This window comes from Empidonax traillii, unplaced genomic scaffold, assembly GCF_003031625.1.
Source record: "Empidonax traillii isolate 1590-97213 ecotype Southwest subspecies unplaced genomic scaffold, ASM303162v1 scaffold277:size2070623, whole genome shotgun sequence".
NCBI lineage: Eukaryota > Metazoa > Chordata > Aves > Passeriformes > Tyrannidae > Empidonax > Empidonax traillii.
The window spans coordinates 6,620-27,981 of record NW_020955470.1 but is presented as its reverse complement, the minus strand read 5'-3'; the positions used below and the strand labels follow the sequence as shown (position 1 = coordinate 27,981).

At 39.3% G+C, this 21,362-nt stretch overlaps 2 protein-coding genes across 3 annotated transcripts; one reads left to right on the top strand and one right to left on the bottom strand.

The window, feature by feature from the left end:
• Positions 1 to 2,215: 2,215 nt before the first annotated feature.
• LOC114060537 (putative Dol-P-Glc:Glc(2)Man(9)GlcNAc(2)-PP-Dol alpha-1,2-glucosyltransferase) lies at positions 2,216 to 11,440 on the bottom strand. 2 transcript variants are annotated; one of them, XR_003571911.1, is made up of 4 exons: positions 11,216 to 11,440; positions 10,697 to 10,894; positions 6,889 to 8,171; positions 2,216 to 2,225 (listed from the first exon to the last, which is right to left on the bottom strand). XR_003571911.1 is itself a non-coding variant. In XM_027890092.1 (3 exons), the coding sequence occupies exons 1-3, from the start codon at positions 11,378 to 11,380 to the stop codon at positions 7,116 to 7,118; spliced, it is 1,419 nt and encodes a 472-aa protein (XP_027745893.1). In that variant the 5' UTR covers positions 11,381 to 11,440; the 3' UTR covers positions 5,998 to 7,115. The 2 variants fall into 2 exon arrangements, 1 of the variants encoding a protein (XP_027745893.1); XM_027890092.1 differs by lacking the exon at positions 2,216 to 2,225 and having other exon boundaries at positions 5,998 to 8,171.
• A 24-nt stretch (positions 11,441 to 11,464) lies between these two features.
• Positions 11,465 to 15,385, top strand: TPRKB (TP53RK binding protein). Its single transcript, XM_027890093.1, has 4 exons — positions 11,465 to 11,755; positions 12,497 to 12,619; positions 12,908 to 13,081; positions 13,847 to 15,385. Exons 1-4 carry the CDS (start codon positions 11,615 to 11,617, stop codon positions 13,931 to 13,933), a joined length of 525 nt encoding a protein of 174 aa, XP_027745894.1. The 5' UTR covers positions 11,465 to 11,614; the 3' UTR covers positions 13,934 to 15,385.
• Positions 15,386 to 21,362: the final 5,977 nt, after the last annotated feature.

Here is a 21,362-nt window from a genome sequence, read left to right as displayed (position 1 = left end):
GTTGTGATCTGCACATAGCATCATAAATACTGTGTAAGCGCACATACAAAAAAGGAAAATGGGGAGAACTGTCTTTGCACAGATGTAGCAAAAAACTCGTAACTAGAAAGAAAAGTTTCCTACGAATAGAAGTGATTAATCTCTGCAAAAGCTTGTCCAATGAAATGGCAAATTTATCACTACTTGATGGCTTTAAATAGAGTGTGTTTTCAGAAGATATGGTCCCTTTCAGCTGTAAAATATTAAACTCTACAGGATTCACTTACTTAATGTGGAAACTAATCACCTCCTCAGTGGAAATTCTCAGATAAAAGTTGTGTGGCCTCCTGTCAGGCAAACAGCCAGATCAGGCCATTGTAAATGCTACTTCCTCCTCTACCCCTCCAAAATTTAAGCAGTGTGTATTTTATAACCAGTACAGAAGGCAGAAGGGAAATTACTATTATCTATCTTGAAGGCAAACTTTAAGTTTCTCTCAAACAACAGATGTTTCCAAAATTCCAAATAGATTTTCTTCTTATTTTTTAAGAAAACTATCAAACACCTTATTTCCTATTGGTCTTGAGAAAATCCTTCTTCTTTCCTGTTTCAGAAAAGAAGACAGAAAATTCCATCCTAGTAATAACTAAGGGAACAAAACTCACTGTTATTGTAGCAAATGTGCCCCAATATATTCTTAGTAAGGATACATACAACTTTTTACTATAAACAGCAAATAAACTCCTTTTTCTTTGACATGCTCCTGGTTATTTTCATGGGAGCTGGAGGACTTCTTGAGACTTTAAAGCAAGTTAACATACTGGATTGGGCCAAAACTTTCCAAATATAGCTAGCAGAGTTGTTGCTAGGAAAATCAGCTCAAACACGGGTCGTTCTGGCCTGAATCTTGGATGAGAGGCTTCCCCAGCTCATGAGTACCGTGACCGAACAGGCTGTGCTGTAGCAAGTAGATTCAACAAGATGTCTGGCAGATGAGTTCCCACTTTCACAACTATCCCAATGGGCTACTAATGTAAAATAATTCTCTCAGTAATGAGAAGGACAGGAATGCACAAAGCAGCTAGTAAGGAATCCTACATGCAATGCAGAAAACACGAGGTACAAAACACCCTTTCTGCCCTTCCCCAGGACTATGGTTATGCTGTGCTTACTTCCACCCACTAACACTGTGGTGGCATTTGATCAGCACTGACCCAGAGGGTGAAGTGCTATCACTGCAATCGGTGATGTTCCAATGGCATCTCTTTGTTCTTCTGAATCTTACCTAAATTTCAGTTCAGCCAGGCAACGCTTTGTTTGAGATCTGATGGGAACACAGGAAAATGCAGCATGATATACGTGTATTAAATTTGAAGGTCTGAAGAAGTGCCATAAAATTAGACTTTTGCCAGTGATAATCACCATAACCATTCCTTTCTCATTGCATTTTCACAAGATTGTTTCTACAACAATACCTTAGGAGGGTTGATAAAAAAATGTGGAAATGTAATCTCATTACAGAAGATGTGAAGGTAGCTAAGGACACGAACTTTTGCAATTACATCTTTGAAAAGGCTACACTGCTATTATTAATAGGAGTTCAAACCAATTTGAATTAAATGCATGGGATATTCATTTACATCTACTTAAAACCAGGATATAAAGCCCATGGGAAACATTGCTTTAACATGTTTATTTTTTAAGATACATCTGTTGTTGCTTTATAAAACCACTGGACCATCTGGGCAACTGACCATCTGAAAATAAATCAGGCAATGCTTTGTTTGGGATTCGATAGGAATGCAGGAAAATGCATGATTTAGATTTATTAAACTTATAGGTCTGGTTTCTGGAAGTGTCTCTCTAAAAGGTTGGAGCCAGGTCAGGGTCGGACTCTTCTCCCAGGTAACAAGTGACAGGACCAGAGGAAATGGCCTGAAGTCACACCAGGGGAGGTTTAGACTGGGTATTAGGAAAAATTTCTTCACGGAAAGGGTGGCCACGCATTGGACCAGGCTGCCCAGGGGAGTGGTGGAATCACCATCCCTCCAAGTGTTCAAAAAGTACACGAATGTGACAGCTGGGGATATGGTTTAGTGGTGAACAAGGTGGTACTGCATTGATCATTGGACTGAGTTGCCCTAGGATTTTTTCCCAACCTTAATGATTCTATGATTCCATGAAAATGAAAGCAACCCCTTCCCTATTTGTGACACACAGCTCTACTTCAAGTAAGCTCACATTTCCTGAACACAGCAAGAACAGCTTTTATTTATAGATGCACAGTTTAGTGCTAAAACATCTTTCAACAAACCAGTTAGCTTTCAAACTTCAGCAAGGTCCATCTCCCAGTGATCGGCTCCCAGCTTGAGCAACAAGCAGCTTCTCCCTCCAGATGGAGAAGAAAATCCCACTCATATATGGCAAGCAACTCTCCTCTATCACCACATACTTTAGCAAGCCACAGTGGACTGTCAAGTACAGTGGTGCCCTCTAACCCCTCGAAGTACCCACTCATTTCTGCTCCTGGTAGCCTTGCACACTCCTAGCTATGGCAGCACTGCAGTGACAATGATCTGCACAAATCTTTTTCCTGTTGTTTCCTGTTCCTTGTATCCCAACTATCCCTGAGGCTGAAGGCACAGCGTGAGGTCCTGAGCATATTCTGAGATTGAGCATAAAAACTGGAAAATTAAGGGCATTTTAGCTACACGTAGCTATGTAGCCATTTCTGTCTCATGGAGAGATTTTTGTTTGCTAAATGATATTTGTTAGCAAAACCAATTATCTCCTCCATCTAAAGCATACTTTTAAGAAGGATGTTTTTCTATAAAAGATGCCTCAGCTGACATACAGATGTACTGGATTGAAAATAAAAAGCATGTCCTATATAAGAAGGGATTAGCAAGGAAAGCAAAGTTTTTTTGGGGAAAAAAACTAGGATGGTGAATATGGACAAAGAGTTTGAGATAACTGGAAGCAGTAATTTTCACAGACTGGGCATTACAATTTGTCATTACACAAAAACTAGATGATGCATTTAAAATGCAGTATGTTGGCTACTACAGGGCCAACGTATACTTGAGCATTTATATTTCATATGTGCATCATCCAACTAAGGAGAATGAATATTTCAGGAAATCACCATATGCCAGTCTCAAAGGCATAATTACTTTGCTTTTCTCAATTTGTCCTTTTTTTTTTCTTTTTAGACAGTAATAAATAGAATGAATATGCGAAGAAAGTAAGAATGCTGTGGAATTTAATAATAAAACAGCAAAAGGAAATCTGCTAACTTTCTAAGGAATGATACTGTTTAAAACAATGATATCTTTTCAACAGTGAGCCTTCAAGTTTCATTTTGCTCTCTCAGACTAGACATGAAAGTTTCACAAACAGAAAAAAGTGTTCAAAATAAGACAATTTAGGATGAGCAAAACTTGTTCTTCTACTAAAACTTAACATACAATATATATTTTAAAAAACCCAAGGATATTATAGCTAAACCAGTTACTAAAACAAGCAACCAGCCATGAGAGAACTTGAAGTTTTCTAATTCTCAGAAAGAGTGTTGCTGGAAACCCGTAAGTTAGGATTTCAAGCAGCATTGCACTAAGCAGCTGGTCACCTCAACAAGACAGCACAGGACTGCCACCTTGTGAGAAACAAGAATCATCAGTGCTCTATTAACAGGAAAAAAAATCAACTGTTCCCAGAGACTATTAAATACTCTTCCCCTACTTTTTAACAGAAGTAATCCATCTATCAACTCTCTAGAAAATTAACAGAATAAAAAATCGTTTGGCATTGCTTATGGTATAAAATTCCTGTTAATTTTGAACATGAACATTTGCTGTTAAAGAACTTAAAAGGAATGAAATACAGAATGCTCACCAATAGCAGAAAATACAGTTCATGGCATAAACTATTATCAAACTTCCTATCTTCCCAAATAACCTATTTTTAACAAAGAGAAAAACAAACCCTGTCCAATTATTTGTCCTTTTTTCCCCCTACCTTAAAACAATTCAGCCATGCTGTAACTGTTAGGCTATTTTATTATTTCCACAGTTATTGAAAAATAATCTTATTTCTCTCTGAGAAAAAACAAACCTGAGCCTTTATTTTTAAGCAGCCATTATGGAAATGTTAGCTATGCTATTTGGTTTTACCTTAGATATTTCAACAAATTAGTGTGATTTTATTCTAAATGGGTAACTGACTAATGAAATTTACAAGAAATGATCATTTAATGCTGTTGTAACACATTTCATTGCCAAATGACACCTGCTGAGGAATTAACCTAAAGTAATAATTATGGTTCTATTGAATCTGGAAGACCTTGGCAACTTAAACCAGGACAAAGAGAGTCCTTTCTGTCTGTCTTTAAGGAAAACAGATAATAATTTTACAAATAACTACAATGGAAATATTTCAGTAACAAAATACTAAGATCCATTTTTCAATGGATTTCAACAGTGCTACTGCTATTTGTCAAAGTCCTAGGAGATACTGATGGAATCTGGACACCTTTCTTTACGAGTAATCATGATATAACCCCCTTGATTTCTGGACTGAATTGGCTAACACTGAATATTACCTGCAAACACTCTGAGGCTCTTCAGCAAAAGTGAGAACATAGCTTTGCTCTACATTCTCCTTTCATACTTAAGTAATTCATGGACTTTCCTCTTTAATTAAACTTATATCAACTCCGCCTGCTTTTAAATTAGCAAAATACATTAAGAATACTTGTACTTCTAAATTAGGTACAGTAATAAATCCCATGATAAAATATTATCCCATCTTCTAATATTGGTTAAAAAGCTCCAACAGGTCCCAGACATCTCTCTACATGTAATTTTTCTAGGGTCTTGTGATGTGGAGCTCATTAGAAAGGTATTCTAATTCTAAATTTTGGTGGACTTTTTGCATTCACTTTTCTCTACGAAAGAAATGTTTTAAAATTGTACATATTTAAACCCAGTTCTTTTCACCTGAAACACAGCTGCTATCTCTGTTAAAAGTAGGAAGCCTGAACAATCTCTTAGCAGTGTTGATGAGCAAAAGCATTCAGAAAACATTCAGAAAACAACAGACATGCTGGACAAAATACCTGAGGACTATATGCACAGGAATTTTTGAAAGGAAATTTTTTTGTCAAGGGAGTGAACACCTGCTCCTCTACATAAAGCCAGAAAAAAAACCCTGGATCTAGAATACAATTCAGAAATTCAGAATGCTAGCCAGACTCCCACAACTTCCCACATTACCATTCCAACTCAGTAGTAGTATTTCAGGGCACAAGTGAAGTTGTATTTATGCAGGCAAATGCTCTTTACCTTATTTAGGATTTTTTTTTTTTGTATGGCATACAAAACCAAATTTGGAAGCAGAAGGCATACAAGACTTCCCCTCCAAAATCCATCATACTAAATCACAAGAAAACATCCTGGATACTGCAACAACCAAACTGGATTCTTGAAAAGCAACCCATTTCAGGTTTGTCTTGTCCCTTCAACTTCATGAAATGAATAGGGAATGATTGAAAATGGCTTTCCCTATGGTACACACATTGGCAACAAATTACCAGGCTGCCAAGAAGCAAACAGTAAGCTGGCAAACATCCTAAATTCAATACAAACACACCCACTCATTGAAGAGTGGCTTTAGAGTTTCCTTAGGAGAAACAGAGTTGTGAAGACATTGGACAGGATAATCTGAGTTCACCACATTCATCATCGTGTTAGTACAGGGAAGGAATTGAGCCAGGACATTGATCTGCATATTGCAAAAGAAAAGAATAACAGTACCGACCCAAGTCTGTAACTCCCCAGTACTGACCTCCTGAGAAACCATCCCATTTCAGAGTGAATTGAGTGGCAATAACATGTTAGGTTTGCACAGATTTGGCTGCAGTATTTTCATTACAGAGCAATAATGAATTTAAAGAGGCTACACAGTACCTGAAGTTTTGGACACAACCCTCCCCTGCCACATATTTTAGCAATAAAATACTTTTGAGTCTTAATAAAGTCATTTACTGACATGGACCATTACAGTCTTCATTTATTCTGATGATAATGCACACTAGATGTTTTTAAATATATATATATATATACACACACATTGTATTTTACCTCTGTAAAACAAAATATATACACTCAAGTCCCATTACGTATGTACAAATATGAAAAACATTTAAAAGAACAACTGAGTAATGCCATTAGTATTTCTTGAAGATTACACATCAAAGGACTTTGAAACACTCAGCTCAACCTGGGAGTGCACTCAGATCCAATTTCAGTACAAACCTGTGAGCAGAGAACCACAGGACATAGGAGCCTGATTACTTAAGAGGGTATTCACTGGGCTGTAATCCACTGTGGAAACACTCGTCTAACACATGTAAATGACTCTGTTTCTAACAGGTCACATTACCAACTGCAATTTACCTTTTGTTGTACAGTAATATTTATTCCCCAAAGAAGGTACATGCACACAGCCTCCACTGTGTTTTATACATATCAGTTTGAAATAAAATGTTCGAAGTGCTCTAACGATTTAAGAGCCTATATTCTGTTTGCAAAACTAATGTAAGCATTTACTGACAAAAAAGTAATGAAAATTCACAGGGATGTAGGAGGTTTTGAAAGCACTGTACTTTAGTAGTGGTTCGTACCTTGACCGTTAGGAAACCGAGAACGAAGTGGCCTGATCCAAAGAACAAATATGCACACAGATAAATAAACATAATGGTTGAAATCCTTTTTTCAAAGGGAAACCTCTGAAACATACTTATAAACTGTCATACCTTCAAGGGCACGTTATATAATATTTTATTATAATGAAAAATTACTGTAAACATCGCCCTCATTTTACATCAATTACAGAAAGGTGTTCTCATACTTCTCGTATTGAATTTGTTAATTCTCATAAATTCAATGTATGGAATATCTTCACATTATAACATACCAGATCTCGCATTCAGCTGCAAGAATATAAGCAAAGAGGTTACTTCCCCAATTCCAACTGCGGAAATTAGCCCTTATATGATGCAAAACATATTGTTTCATTCCAGAGTCCAGTCCTGAAACAGAACTGGGTTTTCCTACCTATAAAAGTATTCAAAAAAGTTACCACATAAACCTCTGTATTTCATCACTATTTTCCCACCGGAATGTTCTGTTTAGAAAAAGATAAAAACTTACAGCATTTACTACAATATAAAAAGCCAGCTCCAAAAGTTGTCTATACATAGATGGGAATGGAATATTGAGTCTATATATTAAGAATGGCAAAATAAAGTAACGAAATTCTAGTAATTTTTGAGGAACTGTGACTGCTAATAAACACACAAAATACATTAAGATCCAGAATATCGATTTTGATTTTAGTGTATCAGTAAAAGTCCAGCCAGCAAATATATAGAATGGAACTAATGCATATTTTACAAGCTCGTGTCTTTGGAACACTTTTCTCCAGACATAAAATGTGTAATGTCTGTTATCTGCTAGTAAATACTTATGAACATAGGTAAATTTCCAGACCAGGAATAAAGAGATGATGGTGATTAGGCTGTACTGCACAGGGTGCTTTCGCAATGACAGAAGGAACTTCCTGATTTTAGTAGGGGTCAATAAATGAGGGAATGAAAAAAAAACAGTAAAGGACAGAAAATAGAACAGCTGAGGAAAGTGCAAACAGGCTTCATGGCTACTTCTGTCACCAACAACTATTCCACCATTGATGAAGACAAAACCAAAGAATACAGTTACTAATGTGATGTATGGCCAAGTTAAAGCAGTAAGTGTAACTAAGTTTTTTGGTGATATGAGATATTTAACAAGAAACTGCAATATCCTGGTCAAATCTGAAAATGATCCTTTCTTGGAGGAAATCTTTTCATCTTTCTTCTTCTGTAATTCAGTCTTCCAGGCTTCATTTAGCTTTTCTGCCACAACATTTCCAGCACAGAAAACTGTCCACACAATATTCGTCTGACGAAACATGAAGCCACAAAATCCCAGGAGAGCTGATGTTTTATGGTTACCATAAAGGCACATTAAATAGGCAAAGAGAGTAAAAAATACTGAACCTGGATCCGTATAATAAAGGAATGTAAAAAAGTAAAGGGTGGGAAACATTGCAAGAATTAATGTAGACAAGATTCTCTGGAAGCCAGACACAGCCTAGAGAAGAAGAAGAAAAATGTGGTTAGGCAATGTCAAACAAAACAAAATAACAAATTAAAATTTGTATCATTCCTGAGAATTCCATTAACACAATACAATATCTCCTATGCTCTTTGGTTCCATTACTGCACAAATACTCTATTTGTGTTAATCTCCTGCGACGTTAATATAGTATTGGACTACACAATGTTAAAATCCAAGTGGAAGTACAGAGCATTACTGCAGGTTAGTTAAAAACATGGTCACAAAAATACACCAACTTCTTCCATATGTCAAGTGTGCACATATTTGTGGCATTAAAATCATGGTAGGAGCATAAATGGTCCCATACTGAGGCTAAAAGAGCTACACTAATGGGCAAAAGGAAATAAAATCAATGTTTTATGCCCCTGCAATCTCGTAATTAGATTCTGCTTATCTGTGAGACAGCACCATTCTATGCCTCTACTATCACCTCTTTTGAACCCAGTCCATGAGTGGGCAGCTCCAAGTTTCTAATCTTCAGTGAAGCTTTTATTGTTTATCCTCATTATAATTCATGAGTTAGAAAAGAAACTTTAAAAAAGGTAGGAGATCATGCAGTTAAAACTTCCTCCTAATTACCCCTCTTACTACATGATGCAACATAAATCACAACATTAAAAAATTGTTGCATGATGTTTCTGAATGATCTAGCATGGGGTGAAACAGCCACTTACCACCTTACAGTAAAGAGGAATAGACAAAATGTTGAGCTCAAAGAAGTGCCAAAAATACCACTACGTTTCCCAATGCTTATTGTCATAAAATCTTTTTTCACATTTATATTTCCACTTCCAAGTATACAATTAAGTGCTCTGAAAATCGAAACAATTTATTGGATCTGATCCAGTTCTGTATAGTCTTATCATGTGCTTAAACATGAAGAGGCTCCTGTAAGAAAATACATCAAAAGAAATTTTCTTTTTGGAAAAAGATGTTTTTAAGGTTAAAACTCAAACACTAAATAACTTTACTAACATTAAAGATTTTTGAATAGACCGTTAACCACTAAAACAATTTATCTACTGTAGTGGTGCATTCTCCAGAACTTTAAATATACAGTAGTTTTTTATCCACCTTGAACTGTTATGGTGCGGATGTGTGGACAGCTAGACAGGTAAAAACTGTCCCACTGCGCCTAAACAACAGTAACAATTGGACTATCACAGGACCTATACTGAGACCTGTCCTGTTTAACGTCTATGACTAGAAGGCAGCAAGTGTACACTGTCATCAAGTCTGTAAGTTGACACTATTGGGTTCCACTTGGGTGGGACCGAGTAATTTGCTAAAGAGCAGAGGTGCCACGCAGGTTGACCCAGACAGGTTGGAGGAATGGGGCAACAAAAATACCATGAAATTCAACAAGGACAAATCCAAAAGCCTGCAGCTGAAAAGGAAGAAATCCCCATAATGAGGAGCTGCTGCTCTGTGGAAAGGGACCTGAGGGTCTTCACAGATAGCGAGGTGAACATGAGCTGGCAGCATGTCATCGCACTAAGGAACAGCAACAGTCTCCTGGACTTCATTAACAAGAGTAGATCAAGAGAAGTTATCCCTCTTTACTCCACTTGTTAGGCTGTACCTAGAATACCATGTCCAATTTTGTGCCCTGATAAAAAAAGCCCTAGTAAACTGTAATGGCAGAGAGCCATCAAGACAGCCTGGGGCTGAAGAACCTGCCCTGAAAGGAGAGGTTGAGGGAGCTGGCCTTGTTCAGTCTGGAAAGCAGATGGCCTGGGGGACCAAACCACAGCCTACCTATATCCCTAGGGTGTCATCAGGTAAAGAGAGCCAGGCTCTCAAAGTGGTACATGGTGAGAGGACAAGAGGCAACAGGAATACACTGAAATGAGAGGTTCAGTCTAGATTTAAGGACAATCTTTTTCACCGTGAAGCCAGTCAGTCATGAAGCAGATTGCCCAGAGATGTTGTGCAGTCATCCACGGGGAGTTTTCCAGGCCCCAGTCCTGCCCCATCCCTGCACTGGGATAGAGGGTGGTCTTCCTAAGGTCCATTCCACCCTCAATCACTCTCCAACTTTTTGCAACTTGAATTATTCTCCATTACTAAATACTGACATCAAGCCTGTTATTGTTTTACAGAACCGATCTCAGTTTAAACACAGCCCACAGGGCTGCAGGATTTGGCAGCTGAAGGTTTATGAAGAGTCTTAAGAAATTCCAACTAGATGAGCATTCAGACCTTTGGGCAGTAAGTCTGTATACATACTAACTAACTTTTCTTTCAATAGGACTCTTTATAGTTATGTGCAAGAGTAAATTTGTAGAGGATTGCACCTTGAGCGAGAAAAATAGAAATTTAAAAAAAAAAAAAATGTAGAGAAAAGGAATGTGCCTCCTTGGCCAAACTGGTGGTAGTACTTACAGTCATATAAAACTGAGGACAGCTCACATATGTAGTATGTAGTGAAGGGGACATATACGAAGCCATCTAATTTGCTTGTATGACTGCACAAAACTATTTTACTTTGACCATACCTTATTCTTCTGATGGATCTTGAACAGAAGCAAATACAGTAAGTAGAAGTTCCCAGCGCTGAAGAGGAGGTTGATAAACCTGAGCATTCCCACAGAGCACACCACGCTCCCGGTCCATCCGAGGAGCCACGCCGCGGGCTTCACTACCCCCACCGAGACGAGGTACAGGCCGGGCAGCGTGGTGATCATGGGGTCCCACTGCACGGCCGAGAGAGAGTGAGAGACAGAGACAGAGAGGGTTACGGAGCAGCTCCCACAAAAGGGGACAGAGACGCGCGATGGTTGGAGCACACCACCCCCACCACGGCCCGCTCTGTCAGCCCGGCTGGTCAGCGGGCTTCTGGCATTATTACACTGAAGGTTTTGAACGCTGTGTGCCCTGGCGCTGCTGCCCCACCAAGGGACAAAAACAGCGTTCGGGCAGCAAGGACGGGCAGGTGAGCGAGTCCCTCCGTTCAGACACCCGGACGCCGATCGGCAGCTACGCTGCTGCTGCAGGGATGCTGTAAGGATGCTGACCTGCAGGAAGCGGCCGTGGCAATAGGCCTGCGCCTGCGGGACGTGGAACACCTCGTCCATGTAGGGCCCGCGCTGGCGGCGGCTGATGGCCGCGAAGAGCAGGCAGGACAGCAGGAAGGCGCCGCTCATGGCCCCGGAGAAGCCGTAGGCCTCGTAGCGCTCCATGCCGCCGCCGCGCCGGCCGGGAAGGCGCCGCTCTTCCGGGGAGGGACGACGGGAGGAGTCGGCGCGTCCAGGCCGCGGCCGCTGCCGGGCGGGAAGGGGCGTGGGGGGTGTGCGAGAGGCCAGCACGCGTGGGGGGTTCCCTGCGGGAAGAGCTGAAACCCCGGTCGGAATGGCTGGGTGTTGGTAGAGCCGTGTGCTCGGCGGGACACGCGGGCGCCTCTCCGTGTCCCCGGGATGGAGCGGACGCACCGGCTGGAGCTGTTCCCTAACTACAGCGTCACGCTGCTTCTCTTCCGACACGTGAAAAATGCCGCGGCTCTACGGAAAAAAGCCATGGAAGGATCCATTGAAGGAGCACTGATAAACCCTGCCATGGTGAGTGAGCCTCTGTGCCGCCCTGTTTGCGTGGAAATCCTCGTGGGAGCTCAGGGAAAAATGATCGGTGCTTGTAGTCGCTGTCACACGACTTTATTTGCGTTACATTTCCTCCACACTCTGCCCAAATGCCCCTTCTTTGATTACATTATTGTGTCCTTTACAATTACAGCGTAATTTTTCGTCTATGTAAAACAAAGAGCCATGGTAAGATTGGCCAAAACAATTAATTTCACATCCTACTAAATCAATGGCCTTGATTAATTTTACATCCTACTTGGTGGAGCTATTTAAGTCTTCCTCGTGTGTAAAATGTAATGCTACTTGCTTCGTGCTGTCAAATGTGTACTATTTGGAGCCTTTTTTCTCATTTAAACCCATAACTAGTTTCAGAATGTAGTCTTTTTTTTTGGTTAGAATTAGGAAAGCAGTAGTTAGGGAAGGGGGAAAAGTAATTGGCAATTTATTGACAGAAGATTCATTAATGTGATACTCTTTTGAGAAGATTTCAGTAACTCTCTCAGATTGAGAGAGTGTAATCTTTATTTTTATGACAAGTATTACCTCATGCAGGAAATAAACACATCGACTTAAGAAGAGCAAGAATGATGAGGAAGATACTGTTTTGTTCACTTCTATGACTGCAGACTTAGGTGATCAAAATTAAGTGCTCAGGATTTCTTTCAGATTTCAAAAGAGTATGTTAAATTTCTGTGTAACTGTTTCTGTTGTATTTTACAGATTGTAGATCCTTTTCAAATTCTTGTGGCAGCCAACAAAGCCATACATCTACAAGAGACAGATAAAATGAAGACCAGAACACTCTATGCAGAAATTATTTTCAATCTTTCACCAAACAACAACGTAAGATTTACTGAATAAATTTCTTTTTTTGCCAGGGCTTACTAAGATCCACACAGCCAAACTGAATATATGTATTCATTTAACAGTTTACCTGCCTAGTAATAGAAGTTACTGTTATTTTAAATAACAGAAATATGCTGTTATTGTTTGTACCTTGTCAGAATTGCATGAGTGTAAAACATTTGTCAATTTATACTCTTGCTGTGTTTGACCCAGTAACTAAAAAGATTGGTTATATGTAGCAAGAAAGTGACTCATAATATTTTGATATTTTTTATCTTTTCTCAGATTTCAGATGCATTTAAAAAGTTTGGCATTTCAGACAGTGACACAGCAGTACTCATTGTTCTACTGGGCAGCTACAAAACTGTAAATCTGGAAGATATAGCATCTCAGGTGGAAGGCCAACAGGTTCCTCTAGATGAACTCCCCCAGCTAACAGACACTGCCAGAGTTAAAAAGGTGTGTAGCCAAAAGAGAAGACTGGTGTAGAGAAAGAGGGTATTTTATTTAATTGTCTGATTTAGTATCAATCGACATAATTAACTTAGGATCTGTATTTCTTTAGCACAACTGGAAACTTGTTTTAAATGGACCTTGATTAGTTATTTCTTAAATTTTTTTAATTTGAAACAAGTTCTAGTTGTCACACCCCAACATCACAAAGTTTAAGTCTTGAAATTATTAAAATTGTCATAAAAATAAATTCCATATGGCTGCCTACCATTCAGGCACTTTTGCTTCCTGTTTTCTCAGCCAAATATGCGTTTATTTAAAAATTTCAGTACTGAACAGTTTCATAATCTTAGGCACATAAATAGCCCCAGTATGGGTGGCTAAAATAAAAACATGCGGATTAGCTGTTAGGAGCTGTCTTAGTGCATGTGTGCTCTTTACAGATTACCATATGCTAGATAGGTATCTTGGAGCATGGTAAAATTCAAGTAACTTAAATCATCTTGGTCATGTGCATCAAAGTAATGATAGGAGACATATGAATAAAATCGGACAAATCATAGCATTTAACATGTGGAGCCAAAAGTGCTTCTCTCATTCAGTTTCTTGATTTCCTTAGTCTCACAGTCACAACAAGATAGGAATTTCTAATGTAAGAATGGGGGAGAGGGGAAAATTTTTTCATGCGTATGTATTTTTAGAAGGTATGTGATCATTTTTTTTCTTCCTTATGCAGCTTTTCTGGTTTTCTTGTTCTTTTTTTTCCTGCAGACATACAAAGTTACTCCGCAAGAAGAAAAAATCAGCACCTTATTGGATAGTGTTGTTTGCAGAATGGCAACAAAAGATGTCTTATGAAAATGTGGAAAGAAATTTTTTTAAAGGAAAAAGGACTTTTTAAGGTGTAAAAACACTTCATTGCAATTCATCTTGCATTTCAGAGAAAGTGGAGTAGTGTGTTCTAAGCTCAGAGAGCAATTCTGCCATGCAAAGCAGAATTTGCTGTTGGCTTTTCTGTCCTTTTTCTTGACAAGAGAAAATTGCCAGTACTCTAAGCTGAACATAAACAGAAGGACTGGAAATCTGTACTTACCTTTCTGTTTCATCAAATGTTTTGCTAGTCCCAGACAGGATTCAAACATTCTAAATAATTTTTATTAACCCTCCCCGGTTTGTTTTTTTGGTACCCCTGATGAATGATACCGTTTTAAGGATACTGCTGCCAGAAAAGGTGTCATTATGGTCCAACTATTGCTGATGGACTAGAAAAAGGAAAGTTTCCATAAAATATCAGCAGCATCTCCCTCCTTGTGCTAACGGTATAGAGCACTTCAGTGTTGGTGTTAAAGGATAATGAGTGGTGCTTTTACTTTACAGCACTGGATTATGCACGGTGATGCTAACTTCCTAGGGCCTAGTTCCAGGTGCAGAATTCACAGCCAAATTTGTGCCATATTCACTTAAAATTGTCAATACAACTTACATAGCATTCTGAAAAGATCATGGAACTTGTTTTGGTTTTTTTTGGAACCGGTGTTAGGAAAGACCATTGAAGGGAAGTAGGAAGACTATTGATTTCCAGTAGTCACCAGGTCCAAGAGCCCTGCGTGAGTATCATTTAATCACACACAGGCATCCTGTTTAAGTAAAACTGCTGTCCTAGTTAGGTAGAAATCCATGCTGTTTGTTATTGTTATACTGTATTGTTTTTGTGGGACATGCTAAAACTGTATAGTTGTCTGCATTTTTTTTCCTAATGTTCTTTGAGGTATTATGATATGTGTACTTACAAGATATTTGGAAGAGTATACCCCACATTCTTACACATAGTGTTTGGGATAACAAGATACATTTCAACAGAGAGATAAGTCTGAGTTAGAATTGAAATGTTGTCCAATACAGTAAACAGACCAGTGAACTGACATGTTGACCTACTTTTGTCATGTTTCCGTATTTAATATGGAAATCCCTAGCTTCTGTTTTGCATTTTGATTTTGATTAAGTCTTCTCTCAAGTTAAACCCAGGAGTACAAATACCATCTTTTTCTTACCAACCAGACCAATGGCAAATTTAGTTACCAAGTACCAAGGGAATTCCAGGATTTATCGAAAGAAAGGGTTCCAGAGAAACGGCTGTGCTGACTTCCTGCTTTAAAGATGGTTTTGCAGAATGCATCATCATCTCTAAAGGGAAATGTGAGGCAGTAGTGAAAAATGGAGCTTGGAAGGGCTTGCGTCTTTTAAAAAAAATGTGTGTAACATCAGCATGTGAGAATGACCATGGAAAATAAAAGACTTGTTTTCCTTTTCTGACAGTCCAGTTGGTACATGGAATATATCATAACATTTACTGGCTGAACTAAAATGTTTTTGGTAGCTTAAAATAACAGCTGACAGGTTTGCTTAAACCACGGCCTTTTTTGAACATGTGTAAAACATCCGTCCAGTCTCTTTAATAGAGGAGAAATAGTAATAAAATGATCACTGTGTAAAAGTTTTGACACAAAAGTTGTATAGTTGGGGTTACAGGTTCTACTTCTTGTTAGTCTATTTCATTGGTGTAGAAACATGAAATAGTTTGTTAGTGTTGACATAAGAGACCCAAATGAGGTATTTTCATGGGTGGATTTGCAGGAAATTATTTTGGGACTTGAAGCCTCCGAAGTAGCACTCAGGCAGATGATTTGGGTCTGTTAGCAATGAAGACTATGCCCTGCAGGACCACAGGTTTCCCTTAGTCCTAGTTGCATTATCCAAGTTAAACAGTTATTTACAAAACTGGTAATAAACGTAGATTTCGTTCACCCTGCAAAGTTACTCTTGTCCTTCTGAACACATTAAAAATTAGTAAATCTGAATGTCTAATGTTACTGTTAAATCAACCAAGGCTGTTTTCCAGCAAAGCACAAGTTTAAGAAAAAAAGATAGGTTTTTCAAAACATTTAATGTTCGGCTGCTGCCTCCTCTGAAGCTTCATTCCTGATCTCCACTGTCACAAGGTGAAAGAGGAAGCTGAAGGTATTCGCAATACCTTATCTGGATCTCCAGGGCTTCAAAGGTAGGATTATACCTGCAGGATTTATAAATGTAACAAATCCAAAATTATGATGTGTGGTCAGTTGTTCTGGCTTTTCTTTTTTTCTAGGTGGGGTGGTTTTTGGAATTTGGGGGGTTTTTGCCTGTGCTGCCTTTTCAATATTGCATATATGACAAAAGCTGAGAAAAACAGTAGTCTGTACTTCAATGCCTAAAACCTTGTGCACCACAAAATTCACTTTCCTGCTTGAATGCTTTACACTACATGAATTTCTTGTAGGAGGGAGGCTGAAGAGAAAGAGGAGACAAGGCAAACAAGAAACAGAGTGTACAACACCATCCTTTACAAGGACTTTGGAATATGCAGTAAAGCCAGCAGACTGTTGCTGTTTGAGTTAAAAGCTTTCAGCCCAGGTGTATCTGACAGATGTCCAACTGCTGGCCTGTCCATCAGAGAGCAGGTATACCCCAGGCATAAGGCAGGAATGCAGACATACACTCAAGGAAAACCTTCCTGCCTGTCATGATGGAGATAGTTATCCTACCATGGAGCAGGGTGTCCAATAGCACACCAGGATTTTCAAGCAGACTTCACTTGCAGGCCAGAGCATGTGTGTGGGATCACGTGTGTGCCTGTCTCATGGTTGGGTGAGTGTATGTTTTGGCACATGGCAAATCTCACAGTGATGTGAAAGAAGTCAGAGGTTCTGCAAGGAGAGAGACAAGCAGAGGGGTGGCTGACTCACGTCAGGATGACTCCCGAGTGTTCTGTAGCCACATCTGCATGGCAGCACAAGCAGTGCAGATTCACCAGTGTGGAAGCTCGATGTGTGAACTGCAGCCTGTACATCTCAGACTCTGCATGATACCAGTAAAACCTGTATTTCTAAAAACAACGTATGTTAGAACAAACAGCCAATCTGATTTAGAAAATCATGAGCGAAGGAAAAATGCATGCCGGCTGTCAGTGACCAGTTCCAGGAGCAAATTCGTCTCACCGTTAAGTGTGCCACCCTCCCCAGCTCTGTTCACTGGCTTCTTCTCTTCTGTCTTCATGAGATGCTTTACCTGTCTGGTCTTACTTTCAAAGTTCTTCACAGTTATATTAGTCTCCTGTAGCCAAAGTTTACCTCCTGTGTTGAGTTTTCAGAGCAGCAGCTTCAGGCCTCCTTCAGTCAGGGAAACCTCTCAATCATTTTCAGTACTGCTCGTTGACCCATTGTCAAAACTTCCTTTCTCCTGCAAAAGCTTAATGATGGTGAGCTTCCAGCATGCTGAGGCCCATCACACTATCCTGATCACCTGGGGATTCTCATCCTGCTGTTAGAATGCCTAAGTATTCTCATGTATTTAAACATTCTCACCTATGTAAAAGGTACTTTTACAAGGGAAAGATCATCCTTTTGCTTTGACTTGTAATGTTAGTTCATGCTATACAGTTTACAACTGGGCTCCTGTGTTCTATGACTATTTAATGTACTACTCATCTATTTTTTTAATTATTCCTTTGTGTGCTGTTCTTCAAGGAGCATCATCAAAGCATTGCTCCCACACCCACCTGCTGAGAGCTGCCATGGGTGTCTCTGGTGCTACACTGTGCTTTGAAACACTCCTAGAGCTATGCCGTGGACGTCTTCTCAGAGGCATTTCAGTTTACGTACCCCTCCTGATTATGGGTGGATATCAGAATGGGGTACATGATACTTTAGAATTGTATTGTCTACAGGTACTACGTAATTACAGATGTGTATTTATGTAAGTATTCAAAATGTCTTACAGGGTTTATTTTGGGGGGGGATACTTTTTATTAGTTTAGGCAGTGCTAAAATTTGGGGTTTAAACTGAGTTTAAGCTCCCAAGGCTTGAACTGTTGTCCCCAGCAGTCATTGCCCCTCAGAACTGCATGTCCATTAACTTGTGATCATCTGGAGTAGACAACCATACAACTAATAGAGTTTAACGGAGACTGCCAACAGGCTGTATTTCCAGAAAGCTTGCAGGTTGTCTGAGTGGGATTACTTCCTCTTCCCTGAAAAAGTAGGACTATGGAATACCTCCCATCAAGAATAGGCTGGTGTATGTAGAGGCTGGTGTATGTAGAGGCTGGTGCTGCCATGAGATGTTAATGAATTATGGAAAAGGAGGCAGTGGTTGCAGATGAATCAAATATATACAAGACTGAAGACTGAGCCATCTGGTTCTGCGACAAAGGATGATTACAAATACAGCTTATTTCATGGTTTTATTCCTGAGTTTACAAAGTCATTACCATAAATTAAAAATATGTGGATACAAGTCCTGTATAAACTCTCTTCAGCAACGTAGATGAATTTCATGTGTTCAGAGATCTTTCTTTGCCTGCAGTATAGCCGGTTTTATTGATTTTTTTTTCTTACGTTGTCGTGATGTGGCAGATTATTTCCCTGCATGTAATGTATGATTTACCATGGATTGGGACAGGCAATCTTAGCAGAGGTAGAGGCTCCGCAGTTTAAGTTCAAAAATGGAAAGCTAGGGTGGACATACAAAAAGTTGACCAATAAAACAGAACTTAAACTCTTCTTTCTAGAATATTGTGCTTAAAGTTTCATATACATGCTGAGGGTAATATATACATGTACAGGCCAAACAGGTATCAGTCATTCACAAATCATGGTGTGTGCATGGCCTGTTAAATTTCTTCACAAATTCACTTCCACAAGTAGCAGCCATTTAAGCAGTTTCAAGTAAATAGAAATATGTGGAGACGATTTTTTGTACGTCTTGGGTATGGGTAATCAACACAATTACATATTTAAATACTTGACAAAGAAAGCTGCTAAATTGCTGCTATAAGGATGAATCCTTTCTTGACCAGGCTCCCCAAAGTGCCAGTAGAAGGATCATGATGATGACTGTGTAAAGGGTATGGACTGTAACAAGATCATCTTCTTGCTGGTGCTTGAACCCAGAGATGCTGTGCCAGTTCTCATTCCTGTTTCCATTGGTTTTCTGTCTGTGAGCACGGAGAGAATGTATCCTGATATAAAAGAAAGCAAGATAGAGATTAAAAATTATTCTTTTCCATTAACAGTTCAACAGTGTTTGTAATGAAATCCAGAGTGTGCATTGTATTGTTGACTAGATTTGGGAAAGAGCTCTTCAAACTGTATGGGGCTAATAAAATAATTTCCATAATTGGAAATTACAAAACATTTACCAGCCATTTGGTATTTCTCTCCCACTGACAGGCAGAGACTGGGTAGGGGCTTGTTAGAGGACACAGTGCTCTTACTCTTCTCTCTTGATACAGATCATTGTATGAGAAAAAACATACCCTTTCATTTTGCAATATTATGAAAGTGGCAGGATTCAAATAAAAAATTACCAGTTTCCAAAGCTTTCACCCATGGGAATAAGCACAGCATGTGCTATGTGAGCTTTCCATCCTGCTCTGACATGTTCTTCTATCTCCGCTTTTCAGAGAGGACTTCTCTCTGCAGTCTGTGTCAAGATATTTATTAGCTAAAGATACCAGTCAGGAGTAACTACACAAAGCATATCCGCAGGATTCTCTGGAGTAACACTTGACATTGCTTTGCCACCTTTCCCAAATTATTTGAAACTAGAAGTGTTAGCCTGTGACAACAGACCTCCAGTTATTGTTATCTCTGCTGAAAATTGCCTGTTAAACCCCAGTGCTAAGTCCTTGTTCTTGATGCCTTTTTTTTTTTTTTTAAGAGAAAAAAAGGCTTAATATTCACAATTTCATCTGAATTGGAATGCCAAAAGGAGATGAATTAGTTTGTGATCATGTAGCTTAGGAAGGGGTCTGAGAAGTATTAGATGTATTACAGCTTCAGTTCATAGATGTTTCTGCTGTTATTACTGCAGAAGAGTAGGGGCTACCACAAATGTTAGTGCAGATACAGTTTATGAGTAAAAAAAGAACTTAAACCAAGAAATGACTTACTTATGCACACTTGGAAGAGAGCTGTCAAAGCTGATTTGTTAAAAATTAAAGACTAGGAAATGCAATTTGCAAAAGGGAATTCATCAATAAAACACAAGTTCTGCAGTTAAGATTTTACATAAAGTAATTGCAGAATTAGAAATAGACATTTAACATTTGTATCAGCACAATTTGTCCTGTAAAGCTGCAAATCAAATACCACAGGTCACGATCATCTGGAGCATCACGTGAAGACCATGAGAGGAATATTTTGCCAGTAGTTTGCTTTTCTATTCCTATCTGAGGGGAATGCAGTATGTGCAGCTTACCTCCTGCAGGCATTCATGGTGCCTTGATGACTGGGTTCCCACTGCGTCAGATTTCTTCTTGCAGAGAGAAAAAAAGCCTTTTTTATCCTCTTGTTCCCTTGCACAAAAGGGGAAAATTTTCACTCGGTACAGACAAAAAGAATCTTCCTTCCAAGCCCGCAAATTTGACCAACAATAATCTGGAAGCACTTGTTATGTGTCAATGAAAGCTCTCAAATGGTTTCTAGAGCTGATTTTGACATAGTTCTTCAAGAAATTCTCTTGAGCAGTTCACAAGGCAAGTAATGAGTCATCCCAGTGACTGGCTTCTTTTAGCTGCTGGGATCTCTTCTTATAAACAGTAGCTCACTGCTGAGATGTTGCCAAATTCATAACACCACAAGTAAGGCACAGATGGAGGGTGCTGCCACTGAAAATTATTTTCTATTAGATCACAGGCTGTTTTGGGGTAAAACTTACTTCCTTTCTACAACTGCAATTTGGTTTAACTTGGCTGAAATGAAATTTCAATCCCTTGTCACTTACATGTGCTCTAATATTCAAACATTTTTACAAATAAGTAGGTGCCTTCTTTATAAACTGTTGACGTATAACACGATCACATTCAATAAGCAGTCAATCAGCAATATATTAGCACATAAGAAAACATTTTGACATTTAGGGTAATTGTCATGGCTAGGCTTCGCGAATGAAGATTTGAGAAGGGCTCTACTCACGCTTGCTACAAGCGCACTGATGGCTAAAAAGGCCAATGCGAGATAGAAGGGTAATTAACAGTTATATATATATATTTTATATATATCCCCCGGTGGTCCAGGGGAAAATACACTGCACTGTCACTGCAGAGACCCGGGTTCGATTCCCGGTCGGGGCCCCTCCCCGGGCAGATGGAGCTCGTTAGCCCTGTAAGGCAATCCATCTACGTCCTGAGGACCTCGCTGCCACTGTCCAAGCGTGCTTGGCCCCGGCAGATGAACCTCAGGATTAAAGG

Coding starts and splice junctions, on each gene's coding strand:
- TPRKB (XM_027890093.1), top strand. CDS start 11,615: ATGGAGCGGACGCACCGGCTGGAGCTGTTCCCTAACTACAGCGTCACG. Junction 12,620..12,907: donor ATCTTTCACCAAACAACAAC/GTAAGATTTACT, acceptor ATCTTTTCTCAG/ATTTCAGATGCATTTAAAAA. Junction 13,082..13,846: donor ACACTGCCAGAGTTAAAAAG/GTGTGTAGCCAA, acceptor TTTTTCCTGCAG/ACATACAAAGTTACTCCGCA.
- LOC114060537 (XM_027890092.1), bottom strand. CDS start 11,380: ATGGAGCGCTACGAGGCCTACGGCTTCTCCGGGGCCATGAGCGGCGCC. Junction 10,895..11,215: donor GCCACGGCCGCTTCCTGCAG/GTCAGCATCCTT, acceptor TCGGCCGTGCAG/TGGGACCCCATGATCACCAC. Junction 8,172..10,696: donor AGATCCATCAGAAGAATAAG/GTATGGTCAAAG, acceptor CTTCTTCTCTAG/GCTGTGTCTGGCTTCCAGAG.